Consider the following 17,696-nt stretch of genomic DNA (forward strand, 5'->3'; position numbering starts at 1 on the left):
CCGTTAGTGCTGATTTAGGGACCAAAGTACATCCAAGTCTGATTAAATCCTGAGTCAAAGCATCCAGCAAAATAAATACAATTCAGCTACTTGGAATTTTGTTATCTCAAGGAAAATAAGACTACAATTTCATGAGTGTCATCTCTGAATATAATTTTGGTGAAGCTCCAATTAGAACAAAATCCATTGCAATGTATAATAGCAGATTTTCTCCACAGCATCAGAAAAGTCCACTCTCCACTGTAGCTGTCCTCTTTGTACTTCTCCTTGGGAAGATTTCATTCTGGCTCTGCAGGCCCAGACATTCTTCTGTACCTGCCATCAGCAACAACTGCTATCCACTTCTCTCAAACACTTCGAAGTGCATCACAGCTTAGCCTAGGCTTAGCTTTGAAGTACAGTGAGGATGGACACCTTATGGCCTTCTCCTCTCTGGAAGAGGTCTGCTGCCTGCAGAAGAGGGGGCCCCTCAGCATGCCAGCTACAAGAAGCCACTCAGCCTGCTGGAGTTGTACACATAAGAGGCCTTGGGCAAGAACCTCACTCCTAACTGAAATACCATCAAATGAGACACATGTCCTCATCACCATCACAGACAAACAGTTCACAGAGTCCCTGCCCTGCATGGATGAGCTATACCCATGAGTCATTCTGTTAACTCTGCCCTTCAAGTAATAAACAAGAACACTGACTTACAGGAGCTCGAGGACCTTAAAGCTCAACACAAATGGACAAATGGAGGTGCAGAGAGGGGAAGCACCTTGCCCACGGTAATTCACTGGTGGCAGAGCCAGGTATAGGACAAGGTCTTTTGGTTCCTACTGCACTCCTTCCCTTATTGCCTGGATTGCATTCATAATCATCACCAAATAAATAATGTGTGCTTTCATCAGAGTTACTTAGAGTTCCCTTTCCAAACCCACAGAGATGACCTTACTCCTGAAGGCTAGAGGACAGAGAGTAGTCACTGGGCTACTAACAATCTCAATTTCCTCATTGGCAAAGTGACAGGGCTACAATTGATGATTCTGAACAAACCCAACCTTGACATTGAAAGCTTCTATTTGGTGTGAACTGGCTGAGGAGAGGCAACCTTGGGAAAACACATTTATATACAAAGTAACCTTGGATAGAAACACTGGTTCACTACAACTCTGGGTGTCACAGCTGTCCAGCATGACAAATGCAAAGGTTATAGTGAAACCAGGGACCCTTTTCCATAGGCCACTGTAAGTGCCTTATATTCTGGGCTTATTTCAATCAGAGCTTACATTTCAATAACAGAAATCATTGCTAGGCTGATCTTTCTTTCTTTCTTTTTTTTTAGACAGAGGTTTTTGCTCTTGTCGCCCAGGCTGGAGTGCAATAGTGCGATCTTGGCTCACTGCCACCTCCACCTCCTGGTTCAAGCGATTCTCCTGTCTCAGCCTGCTGCAAAGCTGGGATTACAGGTGCCCACCACCACGCCTGGCTAATTTTTGTATTTTTAGCAGAGACGGGGTTTTGCCATGTTGGCCAGGCTAGCCTCGAACTCCTGACCTCAGGTGATCTGCCCGCCTCGGTCTCCCAAAGTGCTGGGATTACAGGCATGAGCCACCATGCCTGGCCCTAGGCTGACCTTTCAACATGACAAAAGATACTTAGGGAAACAAAGCGAAAATCCCGAATGGATGATGAGATAAGCAGGACTACTGGACACTTGGGTAATGTTTCTAAAGGCTCTTTCACATCATCACTGGCAGGAAAAGGAAATTGCCTGCATTTTATTAGGATAACAGCAAGTTCCCGGTATAGGACCATATGTAGTCCCCAGAGATGCTTCTGGTCCTCTCTACCCCCAAGGCACACGGTCAAAGTCTCTATAGCACTTGGCACATCACGTTACAATGGCTTGTTTAGGTCTTTCTCTCTCTACTTGATTGTAAGCTTCTTGAGTACAGGGACTACATCCCACTCATCTTTGGATCCCAAGAGTCTGGCACATAATAGGTGCTCAGTAAATTCTAAACAATCACCAGCATTTTCTATGAGCCATTACATATTAAAACATGGTCCAAATACTTTGTTGAAATACAACTGACCCATAGCATTGAATAAAATTCCTTAACCAACTCAACTATTATGTTCCTTCATCAACCAAGAAGACAATTACACCTGCTCACTCTTCCCCACCCAGAGGAGCTACCAGAAGCCATGTGATCAGACTGGGTGGCATAATGCCTGGCATCTGATAGGCATGCAGTAAATACGTGATGAACTGCATGATATGGCATTGGTTAAATAACAGGGGGAGGGGGAAACATCAAGCACAGGCACTCACTTGCACGTGATAAAAGCATGATAGTCATTAGTGCAGTGCACTACATATTTTCTGTTCTCCTTGCAGGCACATGGTATAACTGTACTTCCCTTCACCTTTGAATTAAGTGTAGCCATGTGACTTCCTTTGGCCAATAATGAGGAAAAATTATGTGGGTCATTTCCAGACAGAAGCTTTAAGAAACTGCGTGTGGTTCACCATGTTTTCTCCTTGCAATGAAGACTGTCAGTGCTCTAAATGGTAGTTCCTCTGACACTCTGGATCCCAGCGTGAGAATGATGTACAACATAGCCTTCCACTGACCTGTTAGGGCCAAATAGGGTTTTTTGAGAATTGTTTGTTATGCAGTATAACCTATGCTATCCTGACTCATACAAAAACGTTCACAGGTACCTAGATTAAAACACATGAAGTTATTTTCTGTTGCAGGGCACAGATATAGTCAGATTCTGATTCGGGGGTGGGGCCTATGCTTTGGGTTACCAGGGGAGTTGGCATAGAGAAAGGTGACCCATCTTGACCTTTCTCTTTGGCCTCTCAGTCTTGCTTTCATATTGCTAGACATCTTTTCCTCCACACTTCGAACAATGATTAAGTTTAAAAAAACACCTTTAAACAACTGTTGAACAGTTCCATTTATAGAAAATGTACTTTAGGCTGGGTGCGATGGCTCATGTCTGTAATCTCAGCACTTTGGGAGGCCAAGTAGGTGGATCACCTGAGAGTTCGAGACCAGCCTGGCCAACGTGGCGAAACCCCGTCTCTACTAAAAAAACAAAAAAACAAAAATTAGCTGGGCATGGTGATGTGCACCTGTAATCCCAGCTACTCAGGAGGCTGAGGCAGGAGAATCGCTTGAATCCGGGAGGCAGAGGTTACAGTGAGCCAAGATCGTGCCACTGCACTCCAGCCTGGGCAACAGAGCGAGACTCCATCTCAAAAAAAAAAAAAATGTACTTCAGGGGCATGACTATACTCTCTGTGACCCTCAGGTGTGCTTTTACTATAGTGTAAAAAAGTTATGGAACAAAGTTATGAAGTTGGGCAACACTAGGGAATGGGAGAGTGTCATGAGGCCACCATATGGCTCTTTCCTTTTTAAAGTGAAAACACTGCATGCACAAGGATGATACTCTGCAGACTACTCCTTCTCCTCTCTTTATAGTCCCCTGGTAGAATTCCTTTGTGGTTTAAGGTACAGATGGTTTACTTCCCATCAGCACCATCCCTTGTTCAGCACTTGGGGCTCCAGTTACTGATCCCACAGGCAGTGGCACTAGCATAAAAGAGCCTCTTGGGCAAGACCAATGTAGTTATTATTACCCTGCTATTGAGGAAATAGGCCTTTGCCTCTAAGGCTCCTTTTATGAGCTTTAAAATGAAAATGACTTTCACTCTCTCTTACTTTGTTTCTAGTTGTTATACACAACTAGGAGAAGAGGAAAGAGGATGGAAAGAAACCAGTGAAGATCATTAATGTTGGCCACTGTGCTAGAAGCATCTTCTCGTCCCAAGACAACGGGTATAACCCTTGAATGCAGGAATGAAAAATGCTCAGGGGCACTAATGGTATAACAGAAAGTTATAAGGCAGACAAAAGGAGAAGGCAAGGAAAATGAAAGAGGAAGAGAGGGGGAAGGGCTGGGAGTGAGAGGTAAAGAACAAGAGAGAGAGAGTCAGAGAGAGGGTCAACTGATTGACCCTAGCAAGAAAAGGTGAAGACACAATAATATGAGAGAAGTCATGAAGGAAGGAGGGCAAAGCAAAGACAAGTTCATCCTCACTTGGCCCAGTAGGAAGCTCAATGCTGAACTACTAAAAAATGCAACCATGTGAGACCTTATGTTTCATCAATCCGTGTTCTCTATTTTTCCCTTTTGTTGCACATCATATTCAAACTTACATTTCCCCACGGTCCTAATGCTATACTCATTTATTTTATAATTGTTCTCTTATTATATGCAGTTATTATAAGCTGTTATAGAAATAAGAGGGGTTAATTATGAGCTAATTAATTAAATATAAAGAAAAGTGAGTTGCAAAGAGGTAGAGCCTAGATTGCCCTAAGTAGTTTGCAGGACCTAAGAATTAGAGTATTTATCTGAGATGCTGGGCACAGTGGCTCACACCTGTAATCCCAGCAGTTTGGGAGGCCGAGGTGGGCAGATTACTTGAGCTCAGGAGTTTGAGACCAGCCTGGGCAACATGGTGAAACCCTGTCTCTACAAAAATGCAAAAATTAGCCAGGTGCAGTGGCATGCACCTGTAATCCCAGCTACTCGGGAGGCTGAGACAGGAAAATCACTTGAGCTGGGGCAGAGGTTGTAGTCAGTCAAGATCATGCCATTGCACTCCAGCCTGGGTGATGGGAGTGAAACACTGTACCAAGAAATAAAATAAAAATAAAATAGTTATCTTAGGTGCTTCGCAAAAGCACTTTCACCACCCTCATTCACCTCATTTGATCCTCACACCAGTCCCGTGAGACAGTATGAATACCGCCCTCATTTCAGAGACAAAAACCGAAACTCAGGGGAGTTAAGTGACATGGAGAGTGAGGACTGGAATTGGGGCATGTTTACAACAAAACTCACACCTTTTCTTTATAGCTGCCTTGGCAATATAACTGTGATGGTTTGTATTAGTGCTGTCCAAAAGAGTTTTCTATAGTGTGGGAAATGCTCTGTGTCTAGGAGGGCACTGGCCACATGGGACTTTTGAGTACTGGAAATGAGGCTAGTGTGATTAAGAAACCAAACTTTTAGTTAATTTTCATTAATTTTAAATAGTCGTGGCCATTATAGTAGGCAGCACAGATCTACATTCTCTCACCTCTACTACATGTATGTAGGGGAGATAAGGCTCACATACTGGCAGCTAGAGATTGTATGAAGTATGAAGTGAGATTAGTGGTCAAAGAGGAGAGATCACCTTTGCTTTACTTGATGATGGTGGGAAGATTAGGAACTGACGGTACATAACAAGTAGAGAGGGGAGGTAGTGGGCAGAGGGGGAAGGTATTTTAGGGTGCCCTTCTTAAACCATAGTCCCAGCCTCTGGAGGCCCTACAGATCCCCAAGCTCTGGGTAGAGAACCTCCAGCAGTTGCTTAAGGGGCCATATAGTGGTTAGCCAAGACCAGGAGAGAAAAGTTTTTGAATGACTGCAGAATCTCTGCAGATCTGGTGGCCTCGGAATTCCTAGCTCACTAAAGGGAAGCATCACCCCTGCCCTGCGATCTTGACATTGTAGACTCCTCCCCTCAAGTAACACCACAAACATTGCAATAAGTCAGAATTCACGAATAGGCATCCCTCTTCTAAACTTGCAAGAAGACCAAGGAGGCAACTGGCCCAGCTTTGTGTAAGAAGCGACCTTTTCCTTGAAGTCTGAGAACAGTGATGAGACAAGGGGTGAGGGCAAACCCACTCGCACGGTCCATGTGTAACAGGTCTGGGAGGGAGACAAGTCAAGAAATATTCTCTTTTTCCTCCTAATGCAAATCATTTTGCATTGTCTCTGAAGGATAGAGTTCACCTTTCCAGCCGTTTGGGCATTGCTTGTATTTTCAGTGGCTAAGGGCTCATTTAAAGAGACAATACCATGGTAAGGACTCAAACTTAGGGAAAATCTACAAGGAGAGCTCCCTAAAAGAAGCAGTATGTTAGGTGTATGGAGGATTGGGGGGTTGTCAGACAGGCCTGGGTTTGAATCCCAGCTTGGACACTCATTAGGTGTGTAACCCTGGGCAAGTTTGCTGACCCTCTCTGAGCACCACTGCTTCAAATCTATGAAGCCAGGATCATTTCTCCTCCCAAAGGGTCAGGTGTAAATGACACAGTATTTTTAAGGTGCTTGACACAGTTCCTGGCATAGAGCAACCCATCAGGAAATGGCAACTATTACTGGCTTTATTACCTTCTGATATAAGTTAACATTAGTTTTCTATTGCTGACATAACTTTACGTCAGTTTTCTATTGCCATAACAAGTTAATATAAACTTAGTAGCTAAAAACAACAAAAATTGACTAGCTCACAGTTCTGTGAGTCAGAAGCTGACATGGGTCTCGCAGGCTAAAATCATGGGTATGTGCAGGGCTACATTCCTTTTTGGAGACTCTAGGAGCATCTGTTCCTATGGCTTTTCCCCTACATAGAGGCCACCTGCATTCTTGGGCTGTAGCCTTCTTCCTCCATCTTCAAAGCTGGCAATGGCAGGACGAGTCCTTCTCACATCACATCACTCTGACCTCCTCCTTTTGGCCTCCCTCTTTCACTTTTTTTTTTTTTTTTTTTGAGACGGAGTCTCGCTCTGTAGCCCAGGCTGGAGTGCAGTGGCCGGATCTCAGCTCACTGCAAGCTCCGCCTCCCGGGTTCATGCCATTCTCCTGCCTCAGCCTCCCGAGTAGCTGGGACTACAGGCGCCCGCCATCTCGCCCGGCTATTTTTTGTATTTCTTAGTAGAGACGGGGTTTCACTGTGTTCGCCAGGATGGTCTCGATCTCCTGACCTCGTGATCCGCCCATCTCGGCCTCCCAAAGTGCTGGGATTACAGGCTTGAGCCACCGCGCCCGGCCCCTCTTTCACTTTTGAGGACCTTGTGATTATGTTGGACCTGCCTGAATAAGCCAGAGTAATCTCCCTAACTGCCAGCTGATTGGCAGTCTTGATTCCCCTTAGCATGAAACTTAACATATCCACGGATTCTGGAGATTAGAATGTGGCCATCTTTGGGGATGATTATTACACCTACCACAGGCTTAGAACGAAGCGTGAGGGGAGCAGTCTCTTCCCGTTTTTGCTGCTTCTCTTATGTGGCTCTCAGTAGGGACTATGCCTCAGAAATAACTTGTTGGGGACCTACCGCCTGGTAAGGGCGCCAATTGCATCTGCCAGCTGGGGACCTCTGGCCTGGATTAAACTCTTTCCTCCAGATCAGACCTGAATCCATGAATGCACTGCTTGGTGCCAGAAGGCCTGCTTTGTTCCATATGAATCACAAAGCCAAGCAGTGTCCTGGGCTCTTGGAGTTCTTGTGACACTCCCAGCAAGGAAGGAGGGCTCAGCTTGGCAGGCTGCTCAAATACCAGGTTGCATAGTTACATTCTCACACCATGAGACTCTCCTTGAGAGAGGCCTTGCAATTCAAGCTGAAACTGAGACATCTCTGAGTGCCAAGGCCCTGGATGCAGCCTGAAAAGTCTGTACAGTGACTCTGAATCTTCCACTGAAACAGCAATCTCAATACTTAAAACATTCATAATTTGAAGGGTAATGAAAAACTTATAAGAAGAAGGAAAAAAAAAGTCTCTCTTTCCTGCTTGGTTTCCTGGCACAAAGGTGGAGGGCGATTTTCATTTTGTTCGAGTCTCAGGCTGACTCTTTACCACACAGCATTTGTTTTTTTTGTCTTTAGAAGGTTTGAAGTAATATGGCCTTATTGCCTAAATTAATAAAAAGCACTGAAGTTCAGTAAGTGTTCTAATGGCTTAGAAGAAAGTTACCAAGTAGTTCCAAAGTCCTCCTCCTGATCTAATGTCACACCAAGCCTGATTTCTGTCCTCCTTTTGCTGTCAATGGCATTTATGTGATCTTGGGATGACATTCAAGAGGAGCATCTAAATAACTGACCCGAATTATGTGCTCAGCCCGTTGTGTGCTAAAACACAGGTGGGTAAAGAAAAGGATGAGGAGGACGGTGTGGCTTTGCAGTCACCAAGAAAGGGACTTAGAAGTGGAAACTTTCCCAGAGCTGATCTTTATGCTTTCAAAGCTGTCAACTTGCTGAAGTTTGGGAATTTTTGATGGGTTCTGAAAGGACAGCAGTGCATGTAGGAACTGGCAGGAGTTCAATGAGCCATTTGACTGTCTGTTAGCCTAGTCTCTTGGCCCTCCTTCCCGTATTTCTTCTTCCCAGTCTGCCAGTTTGGAGACCTCCATGCCAAAGCTCCTTTTATCTGTCTGTTATCTGGAGCCTATGATGTGTAATAAGCCCCTCCATTTGTCCCTTTTGATCCTCTCTTCTCAGCCACCTGGCTCTAGTCTGCTGGAAGTAGACGCTGATCACTATCAGGGAAAACCTGGAGCTCAGGGGTGGCAGCCCTAAAGAGTGACAAGAGATCAAGGGTACACTTTACTATCTTCTTTTCTTAGAAGCTGGCTGGTAACATACCAGACTCACCAACTGACATGGTCTCTATCTCCCAGGCTCTGAAGGCATCCATTCCTATCAGTTACTTTTAATAACCCTGAAGCTACCCCAGTCACATTCTGCTGCAAACAGGCAAGGTCTGCCTGGTAGGCCAGCATCCCTTAAGGTCTTTCCCTAGAAGAGCTGTTCTCCCCAGCTGCTTGGCTGTGGTTACTAACAGTGATCTGCCTTTCTTTCGTTTGCTGAGGTCTAATCAGGTTTAACCGCTCAGTACTCTTCCTCTTTCCCTTGTAGAACTCATGTGGTCTATTGCTTCTGTGTGAATTGAAAAAGGACTGGGCTATCTTTTTATACAGAACTTCCTGGAAAAACCTTAGCTCCAGGACCTTCGATTTTCAGGTTTAAAGGAAAGAATTCGGGTCAGTTATATAATTTAAGTTGTTTAAAGAACATATTTCCAATTACAGGGACAAGAACAGTATTATCCAAATTGCAGCCACTTGCATACTACCTTTGTTTTCTGATGTAACTACATACCATCTGTGTAATATTCTTCCTCGACATTTCACATTAAATTGTCTCAAGTCTACACTATCCTTACCTTAAGCAGCATTTGTAAAATCACAGGTTTGATGTGCTAGTTGTAAGTTTTTAAAAAATATTAAAATTAAAATGTAATTGTTAAAAAGGAGTATTTTCCTATCTGCCATCTAAAATTATCTCCTATACCACCATGATAGCCTCCCACTTTGGGAAACACTCATTTAGAATATAGATTTTGTAACTACATAAAACTAAATTTGCGATTTACATGAAGAATTTTATAGAAACAAATGTACTATTTCAACTTAGCCAAAGATGAAATATTACTATGGTCAGCTCACAGTTAACTTTGGAAATTATAAAAATTTAGCATATTCTAGAATAATGGAAAATATCTCTTTGCCTATAGGCCAGAACTTACGTAAAACAAGGATAAATTTGTAGTCATTTACAAATCCTATGTCTTTAAAAAGCCATCTGAGTATTTTCTTTAAAACTTTGTCAGTTTTCATTCAGTTTGTTTTTTGTTTTGAGACGGTCTCACTCTGTTGCCCAGGTTGGAATGCAGTGGCTGCAATGGCACAGTCTTGGCTCATTGCAACCTCCGCCTCTGGGTTCAAGCAATTCTCATGCCTCCACCTCCCGAGTAGCTGGGATTACATGTGTGCATCACCACAACCGGCTAATTTTTGTATTTTTAGTAGAGACAGGGTTTCACCCTATGGGCCAGACTAGTCTCAAACTCCTGACCTCAGGTGATCTGCCCGCCTCGGCCTCTCAAAGTGCTGAGATTACAGGCATGAGCCACCATGCCCGGCCTCATTCAGTTTTAAACAAATGATCACATCGGAGCATTCCATTCTGGAGAGAACCAAAGGACATTGTTGTCCATCTGGTTTAACTATACAGGCTGAACTAAAACAACCTAACAAGTGCTACCTATCTGGTTTAACTATACAGGCTGAACTAAAACAACCTAACAAGTGCTACCTATCTTTTCAACCCCACCCTCAGATCCTCTATCTCCAGAAGCAGAAACAAGCTCAGCTGTGATCTATCATAATTCCATTAATCCTACAATGAAGCATTAAATTAAACTTTCTAGCAGAGATTCTTCTGCTACAAGGAAAACTGTATCTTGTGAGGCCTGTATTTTATGCAGATAGATTTACTAAACAACGGAGAGAAGAATACAAATAAGCAAAATAATTTGGCAAATTGTGAAATCTCCAGTGGGGGTGTTGTAGTAACTGATTTTTCCTGTTATTATTTACTATAAAGATTTTAGTTACAGAGAGTTTAGTTTCACCTTAGAAACAGCAGTTCTCAGGCTGGGTGCAGTGGCTCACGCCTGTAATCCCAGCACTTTGGGACACCGAGGCAGGTGGATCACCTGAATTTGAGAGCTTGAGACCAGCCTGGACAACATGGTGAAACCTCATCTTTACTAAAAATTCAAAATTAGCTGGGCACGGTGGTGCACACCTGTAATCCCACCTACTTGGGAGGCTGAGGGCGGTGAATTGCTTGAACCCGGGAGATGGAGGTTGTAGTAAGCCGGGATCATGCCTCTGCACTCCAGCCTGGGTGACAGAGTGAGACTGTCTCAAAAAAAAAAAAAAAGGGAGAAGGAGAAAAAAAGAAAAAAGAAAGAGCAGTTCTCAAATGGTTCATGTTTCTATGGAATTCTCAAACCCATTCCTTTCTTTGTTAATTACAGGAAAAAACCTGACTTGAGCTAAAACCCTAGTGGAAGGCCTTTTGACATCCCTGATATAAATCACAAGCCTGGGTACTGGGGGGACTCTAAGGAAGACATATTCAAGTTAGTGGTAGAGACTGGGCCAGATCCCAAGTTCCTAACAACTCATTCAGTGTTTCCCAGCCTTCTCTGAGAGAACATGAAGATTCTTCTTCGGCAAATTCCATCTCTGGGTGTGATTTTAGTATTTGTCCCTTTGGTGGGCTGCCCTATTTCTCTAAAGCCAGACAATTACAGAATTCACTTAGCTCTTTGTAAAAAGCATGCCCTGGGAACAGCAGGAAGCTGTTCTTGTGCTACTATTTGGCTTTCTGACATAAAAGGGTTAGTACCCAAAAAGTCTATGGTCATTTTACAACACTTGCATCTAAATTCCATGTTACGTCTCATCAACCCAGATGTGGAAAGAGGTCAAGTGTTCCAGCAAATCCTTAAACAGCCAGCTCATTAAGGGTATTTGAAATCTGCACTGAAATCCAGAATTATAGCACATTAGAACTGGAAGGGATAATAGAAATCATACAGTCCAAACTCCTCACCTTCATAGGTAGGTCTGGGTCATAGAATCAGTTTGTCAGAGTAAGGCTAGAACTTGGAGGCCAAATAGTCCTCTTTTGTTATCATAGTATTTTCTGAAGCTCTTTTCTTCTCTGACAGCAGTGGCAGTGATGCCTGATCAACCTCTATGACGGCAACTACTCAGCATGTGGTGTATAAACCCATGTCCTTAAGCGTTGCCTCCTAATACCTTGCAACAGGAGGCTTTTTTGGTGAAGGCTACTCAGCCAAGGCTAGGAGAGATCCTTTCTGCACACAGACCTTCTGTGCCACAAGGTGCAATACCTAGAAAGCTGGCTAATGAGAGAGGAAGTAAAGCACATCCCTAGGGCCTGCTGAATTGACAAAGACACAGTAGCAACAAGCAAAACAATAACAAAAACCACCCAAGCCTGAACTCCCTACGTTATTGCTGTCAGAAGCACCACCCTACACAGAAGCAGGACTCAAGAATCCTCGGCAGCCCTTTCCTACCTACTGTGCCTGTTTCTAACCCCAGGTATAGATTCCAGGCCTCCCCTCCTCTCTGTGGGTTAAAGAAGTCTCCATTCACTCTCCCAATATCATAACCCTCATTTCTCAGGCCACCCTGGGATCACCTCTGCATCTGACCAGCCTCACGTGGAGGAAGCTTACCTGTCAGCGTCTCCGAGGCCCAGGGAGGTATTTCGTTGCAGCGTCTCCCGTACCACAGCCATCCCATCAGGGAGCCGGTTCAGGCGACGGGTGTAGAGGCCAAGTCCACCATCAGTCATGTATCTTTAAAAGGAGAAGAGGATGATGCACATGAATGTCAAAAGCAAGGGGCTTCCAGGCCTGCATTCATATCCAGAAGCCCTGCACAGCCCCCTGCACAGCCACCAAGTCCTCTAAGGGGGAAGTAACTGAGGATTCCCTGAGGTTCTGGCACTGATCACAGCCCATGGATAACTCAGCTGGTGATCCAACCTATAGGATCACCAGCTTGCTAACAAAAACGTAAAAAAAGAGAACGAACTCAGCTTAATTAACCCAAACTCACAGGCACCTACGAAGCAGAAGGGAACTAGTGAATAAAATTAACTGTCAGATGGATCCATGACATTCTTTTTAATGTCAGCGATTATACAAGCAGGTGTTTTACCTGAGTAATGGAAATGGAACTGACAAATCATTAGCAAATCATAGGCAATATTACAGAACAGTGCAGTGGAAAAAACAGGCAAGGCTTTGAGAGGGTGGAAAGAAAGGATAGAGGATAGATGAGTGACCTTTGCCATCACAGGCAAGTCACTTCCCTGGAGGGTGAGTTTTTCACCCAAACTATAGGACTATCACAGCCTGTGATATGTGGGAATATCACAACATGGGCATGAGGATTAGTGAGATAAGGAACATGAAAGTACACTGCAATTTGTGTAAGACTATATAAGTGGAAGACATTATGGTTGTCATGATCATGGAGTGAATTTCACCCTTGATACTGATGTTTTAAGGGGGTTGTCACAAAACTTGGTGAAGAACACTAATGCTAATTTATTCTTTTTTTGGTAATGCTACAAAGCTGTCTTCTGATGAAATCAGTGCTGTTCTTGGGAGGGAGGATGTCTGGAACTTTCTGTACAGATGGCTGATTGTCTACCAACCAGACAAGTTCCTAAAAGCCTAGCCACTAGTAGGAGGTAGCTCAGTCCAAGGCAGCTGTACCTTATATCTACCTTGGCTTCCTCACAGCCCCCATAAAGGAGGCTGGCTGTGTCATTTCCCTCATCTTCAGAGGAGAACAGGAAGGCAAAGCAAAACTTGGGCAGAGCCAGAAACCAAACTTGGATTCCTTCAATCCCTTATGGGCCCTATCAGATCGCCCTGCAAGCTATCTGAAAATGCAAGCATTTTACATTCCAAATCAAGTAATATATAGTAAGAGGACTAATGAGTCATTATTTTTCTGAAACAGGGTCAGCTGAACATGGAAAGTTTTATTGCACTTGACGTTTTAACTTTTGCATATATGGAGTCGACCCCGAGGGTTCCCAATCCTTGAATTTCTTCTACCTGTAGCTGGGGATCTTTTGGGGATATATTTTTCAAGAACAGAATTATGAGATGCAAACAAGATTGCCCAGACCAGGAAGTTCAAGTAAGGGGCAGAGAAGAAAATTCTCACTGGAGTTGTCTCATGAGAAAAGCATCTTACGGTAAGAGGAACCCAGGAAGCTTCTAACCTATTGTGTCTAAATTCAACACCTCCAATGTTCCCTCCTCCTCCCTTTATGACATTGATGATCACTGAGGTCACAATGTCAACATAATGAAAAATCTGTTGGAGTGAATCAGACCAAGTGTTTGTGCTTGTACTGAAAATGCAACAGAAGAGACTGAAGTTTTCACTCAACTTTATCATTTTAAAAACCACTCTGTGAATATACTAAAAACCATCAAATTGTATGCTTTAAAATGGTGAATTTTTAGCCGGGCATGGTGGCATGCACCTGTGGTCCCAGCTACTTGGGAGGCTGAAGCAGAAGAATCGCTTGAACCCAGGAGGTGGAGGTTGCAGTGAGCCGAGATGGTGCCACTGCACTCCAGCCTGGGTGGCAGAGTGAGATTCTATCTCAAAACAAAACAAAACAAAACAAAACAAAAACAAAACAAAACAAAAAAGAAACCCCCAAAAATAAATAAATAAAATGGTGAATTTTATGATATACAATTTAAATCTCAATAAAAATATAAAAAACAATTGCAGCTATAGTTAAATAATTATTTGTCTAATTACCCTTCAATGCATGTCTTTCACACTAAACAGTAAGTTCTTTGCAGGCAGAGATTCTTATTTTGTTCAAATCTATATCTTATGCATGAGCTTAGTACATACTACGTGCTTATTAAATACTGTTTTTGTTGAATGAATGAACACATGAATGAATGAAGCCCAAAGACACAGCCATAGGGCTGTGCAATTTTTTTTTGCAAGAACACTGATTACAGGTTTTCTTTCCTCTTAAGCATTAACAAACTTACATTTAAGACATATGGCAAGCAAATTAAACTGTCGATCTGCCAATCTACCCATCATCCATCTATCCATCCATCCAGCCAGCAACCCTCCAACAGATAGAGTGACTCAGGGTAGAGTAATGGGTTATGGGCATCCATCCTACAACTAGCACAAGGAGGAAAAAACACCTACACCAAAATGTCATAACTTTGCCAGAGGCTGGACTTTCCAGATCACATGTCCTTTCAAGGAGAACTCAGTGGAAGCTCTTCACAATACAATCTATTGCACCATTAAGCAAGGCAGTTAATTTTGATTTTAGCAAAGTCTGTCCAGCCAGTTAGATAAACAAAATTCTTTCAACTGGGGAGATCTTGTCAAAGGACAAACAAACTAATTTTAGCATTCATTTCCCTGCTGGATTTTTATTGCTGGTGAAACAACACACACAGTTGGGTAATTACACACACACAGGCATATAGACAAGGCCCACACATACAGAACCCTGGCTTCCTGCTAAGGCCAGACTGTGGGGCCTGGTAAGCATTCCAGACACAGAATGCTGAGACATATTGCAGCCCCAGCCCAGCTACACCCGGGTGCAATGTGGATGTGTCAGAAAATGACAACCCCAAAAAGCGGGAAAGCCTCTGAGAAATGGGACTGAAATGGAACTGAACGTGTGAACTGGGCTTGTTGCCGCGAATTCTGACTTTGTTTCGGCAGAGGGGAGGGGAAAGGCAAAGCTAAATCAGGATCTTCTGCCCTCTCAAACTGCAGGAAGAACTGAAAGTCAGGGAGCTGAATGCAACTAGTCTGACAATGATCTAGTTTCAAGACTGCAAGTCTATTTCACTTACTGTGCGCATGTAGAGGGAGGGCAGGCAGGGTGATAAGGAAAATGGGGAACTTACTACCTCTTCTTCTAGAGATAAGTGAACGTGTTCGATTGTTTTTTTAACAAAAATATTCTTTAAAATAAATTATGTTGCATGTTTCTCCCTGGGAGACGGCACAGCACCAGAGACAGAGCTGTGGTTAGAGCCAGCCTCACACTCAAGAAACTAATTTAAAATATTTCTAAATTATTATCCTCCAATTACAATGATTTACAAACAGCTCTGCATATATTTAAAAATAACTCCTGTATTATACAGTCAATGAAAAATATACAAATTTGGGTTTGCTGGACCAAAATTTGTATAGGAATTGGCTATTGTATACCTTAATATAGGCTGGCTTAACAAAGTGAAGCCCTTAAGAAAGCATAATTCACAGATGAAGCAGCCATGGGTGTGCTTATCTGAAACACTGGCTTTTGCCCAGGGGTGTTAAAAAAGCTTGTGTTTCTGAAGGTTCGGGGAGCCAGGGGACTCACGGCCTCACCCGCCTCTTTAGGAGCTTTTACAAGAGGCTCATACTGGGTGAAGAAATGACTTGCCTGAGGACACAAGCAAAGGAACCAGCTGATTCAACAACTGAATCTCAGAACAACCATGCCACACTTTCCTTCTCCTTAGAGAGATAAACAATTAGTGCTAGAGCCTAATGAGGTGCTGGTAACATCCTAATGTCTTCTGAGTGGGCTCCTGACTGAGTTGCCAAGCTACTGAACCATCCCCCTCGTTACCCTTCCGAGTTCTGCCGCAGTAGGTGGATGGAGGCGGCTCTCCACATCCACCTTCTAGAGCTTCCCCAGAGACCCCTGGATGGAAAGAGTAAGAGCCTTTGCTAAAGGGACAAGGTGACTGTGGGGTGTTTTTCTTGCTTCCTTAGGGTGGCCCATGAGCATCAGTGTTAAGGAACATGACTCTGTTGTTAGACCCAAGTTGTTCAAATGCCTTCTCTGCCCCTTGCTGGCTGAAGGACCTAGTATACATCGTTGTTAGTAAGTACTGATGGTACTGAATGCTCACTGGGTACTGTGTTAAGTGCTTCACATAAATCATGGCGTTCAACCTTCAAAATCATCTTATCAAGTATATTATCATCTCTATTGTTCAGATAAGGAAAACAGAACTGTGGTTAAGATCCCAGTGCAGGCAGGTGAATTCAAATCCCAACTTTGTCACATTTCAGTGCAATTTCTTCTAGCTTAAGTTCCCTCATAGGATTGCGGCAGGTTAAATGAGACAGTGCGTATGTTTAGAAAGCCCAATGCCTGGCATGTAGGGAGCACTTCCTAATTATTAGATGCTTACAGGAATGGCAAGACCTAGTTCCTGCTCTGGTGAATCTCAAAACCTACTGGGGACTAAGACATGCAAATAGCTCTACTGCTACATAAAAGTGGTATAACAGATGAATGCATGGCTCGCTTTGGGAACACACAGGAGAAAGTATCGCAGAGGAGCGCTGTTTAAGTCGGCCCTAAAGGGTGCAGAGGAGTTTGCCAGCCAAAAGAGGATCCATCGACACACATGGATAACATATGCAAAAGCAGAGAGAAATGGAAGAGGGGAAGGTATGTGCAGAGAAGGGTAAGTAGTTCATTGTTGCTGGAACACAGGGATCACAGCCAGGAACTGGGCTGCATGGGACCTGGGGGATGGTTTTGAACACCTTGGATGCCAGACCTTTGCCTGTAAGATGGGGGGATACATGAAGGTACTAATGAGTAACAGGCTCTGGCTTCTGTTTCAAAGAGAACGTCGACTTTTCGATTCTTCTATCATTTTGTATTCAATTTTTGGTGGGCATTTTCTCGTATTTTCTTCTACAGATTTTTCAGAACACACCATTTCCTAGTCCTGTCTGAGTCATCCCAGACCTCCGGGAGCTGGCCAGACTTGAAGGGTAGACCTTACCATCCCTCCAATCAAGACAGACCTGTGAAGGCAACATGCCTTTTACAAAAGGAACTTTCTCTATAGAATAGGTTGGTAACTGACACTAGCTACGAAAAAGCTGTGGAATCTAATAGGACCTGTTAGAACAAATACTCTACACTTCAAGTCCAACATTTAGTAAATAGATTTCTTCCCTTTCTTTAAATGTAATGATGCAACAATGTGGAACCAAGTGAAACTAGCTTTGTGAGTCACCTTCAGAAGCGGCAAAAGGTGACCTCATTTCCAGAGGTCACAGTTCAACATGGCCTGCATAAGTAATACAAACTGACTGTCACTAATCTCACCAGAAATCACCTCTGTCAAGAACTGTGCGAGGAAAGAGGGGACAGAGAAGGAAAGAAACATGTACCAACTTGCTCTAGTCGAGTGCTTTTCTAATAGAGCATGACATAAAAAAAACACACCTCTCAGATGCAAGAAATGAAAGAACAAACAGAAAACAAATCAATCCTATGTAATTACTTTTCTTCAAAGACATGTCAGCCTGTCTCTATTTTTTGGACACACTTTTGGTTGAAACGTGAAAAATG

At 43.5% G+C, this 17,696-nt stretch overlaps 1 protein-coding gene across 4 annotated transcripts in view; it reads right to left on the minus strand.

Annotated features, from left to right (window-relative positions):
* The window catches only part of NAV2 (neuron navigator 2), a 757,451-nt gene that overhangs the window by 126,284 nt on the left and 613,471 nt on the right, over positions 1 to 17,696 (minus strand). For all 4 annotated transcript variants that reach the window (XM_025355931.1, XM_025355930.1, XM_025355929.1 and 1 more), the window contains one exon: positions 11,971 to 12,093. In XM_025355931.1, coding sequence (XP_025211716.1) covers positions 11,971 to 12,093 — 123 coding nt within the window. The remainder of the gene's footprint in view (positions 1 to 11,970; positions 12,094 to 17,696) is intronic.

The sequence above is a fragment of the Theropithecus gelada genome, chromosome 14 (assembly GCF_003255815.1).
Source record: "Theropithecus gelada isolate Dixy chromosome 14, Tgel_1.0, whole genome shotgun sequence".
Lineage (NCBI taxonomy): Eukaryota > Metazoa > Chordata > Mammalia > Primates > Cercopithecidae > Theropithecus > Theropithecus gelada.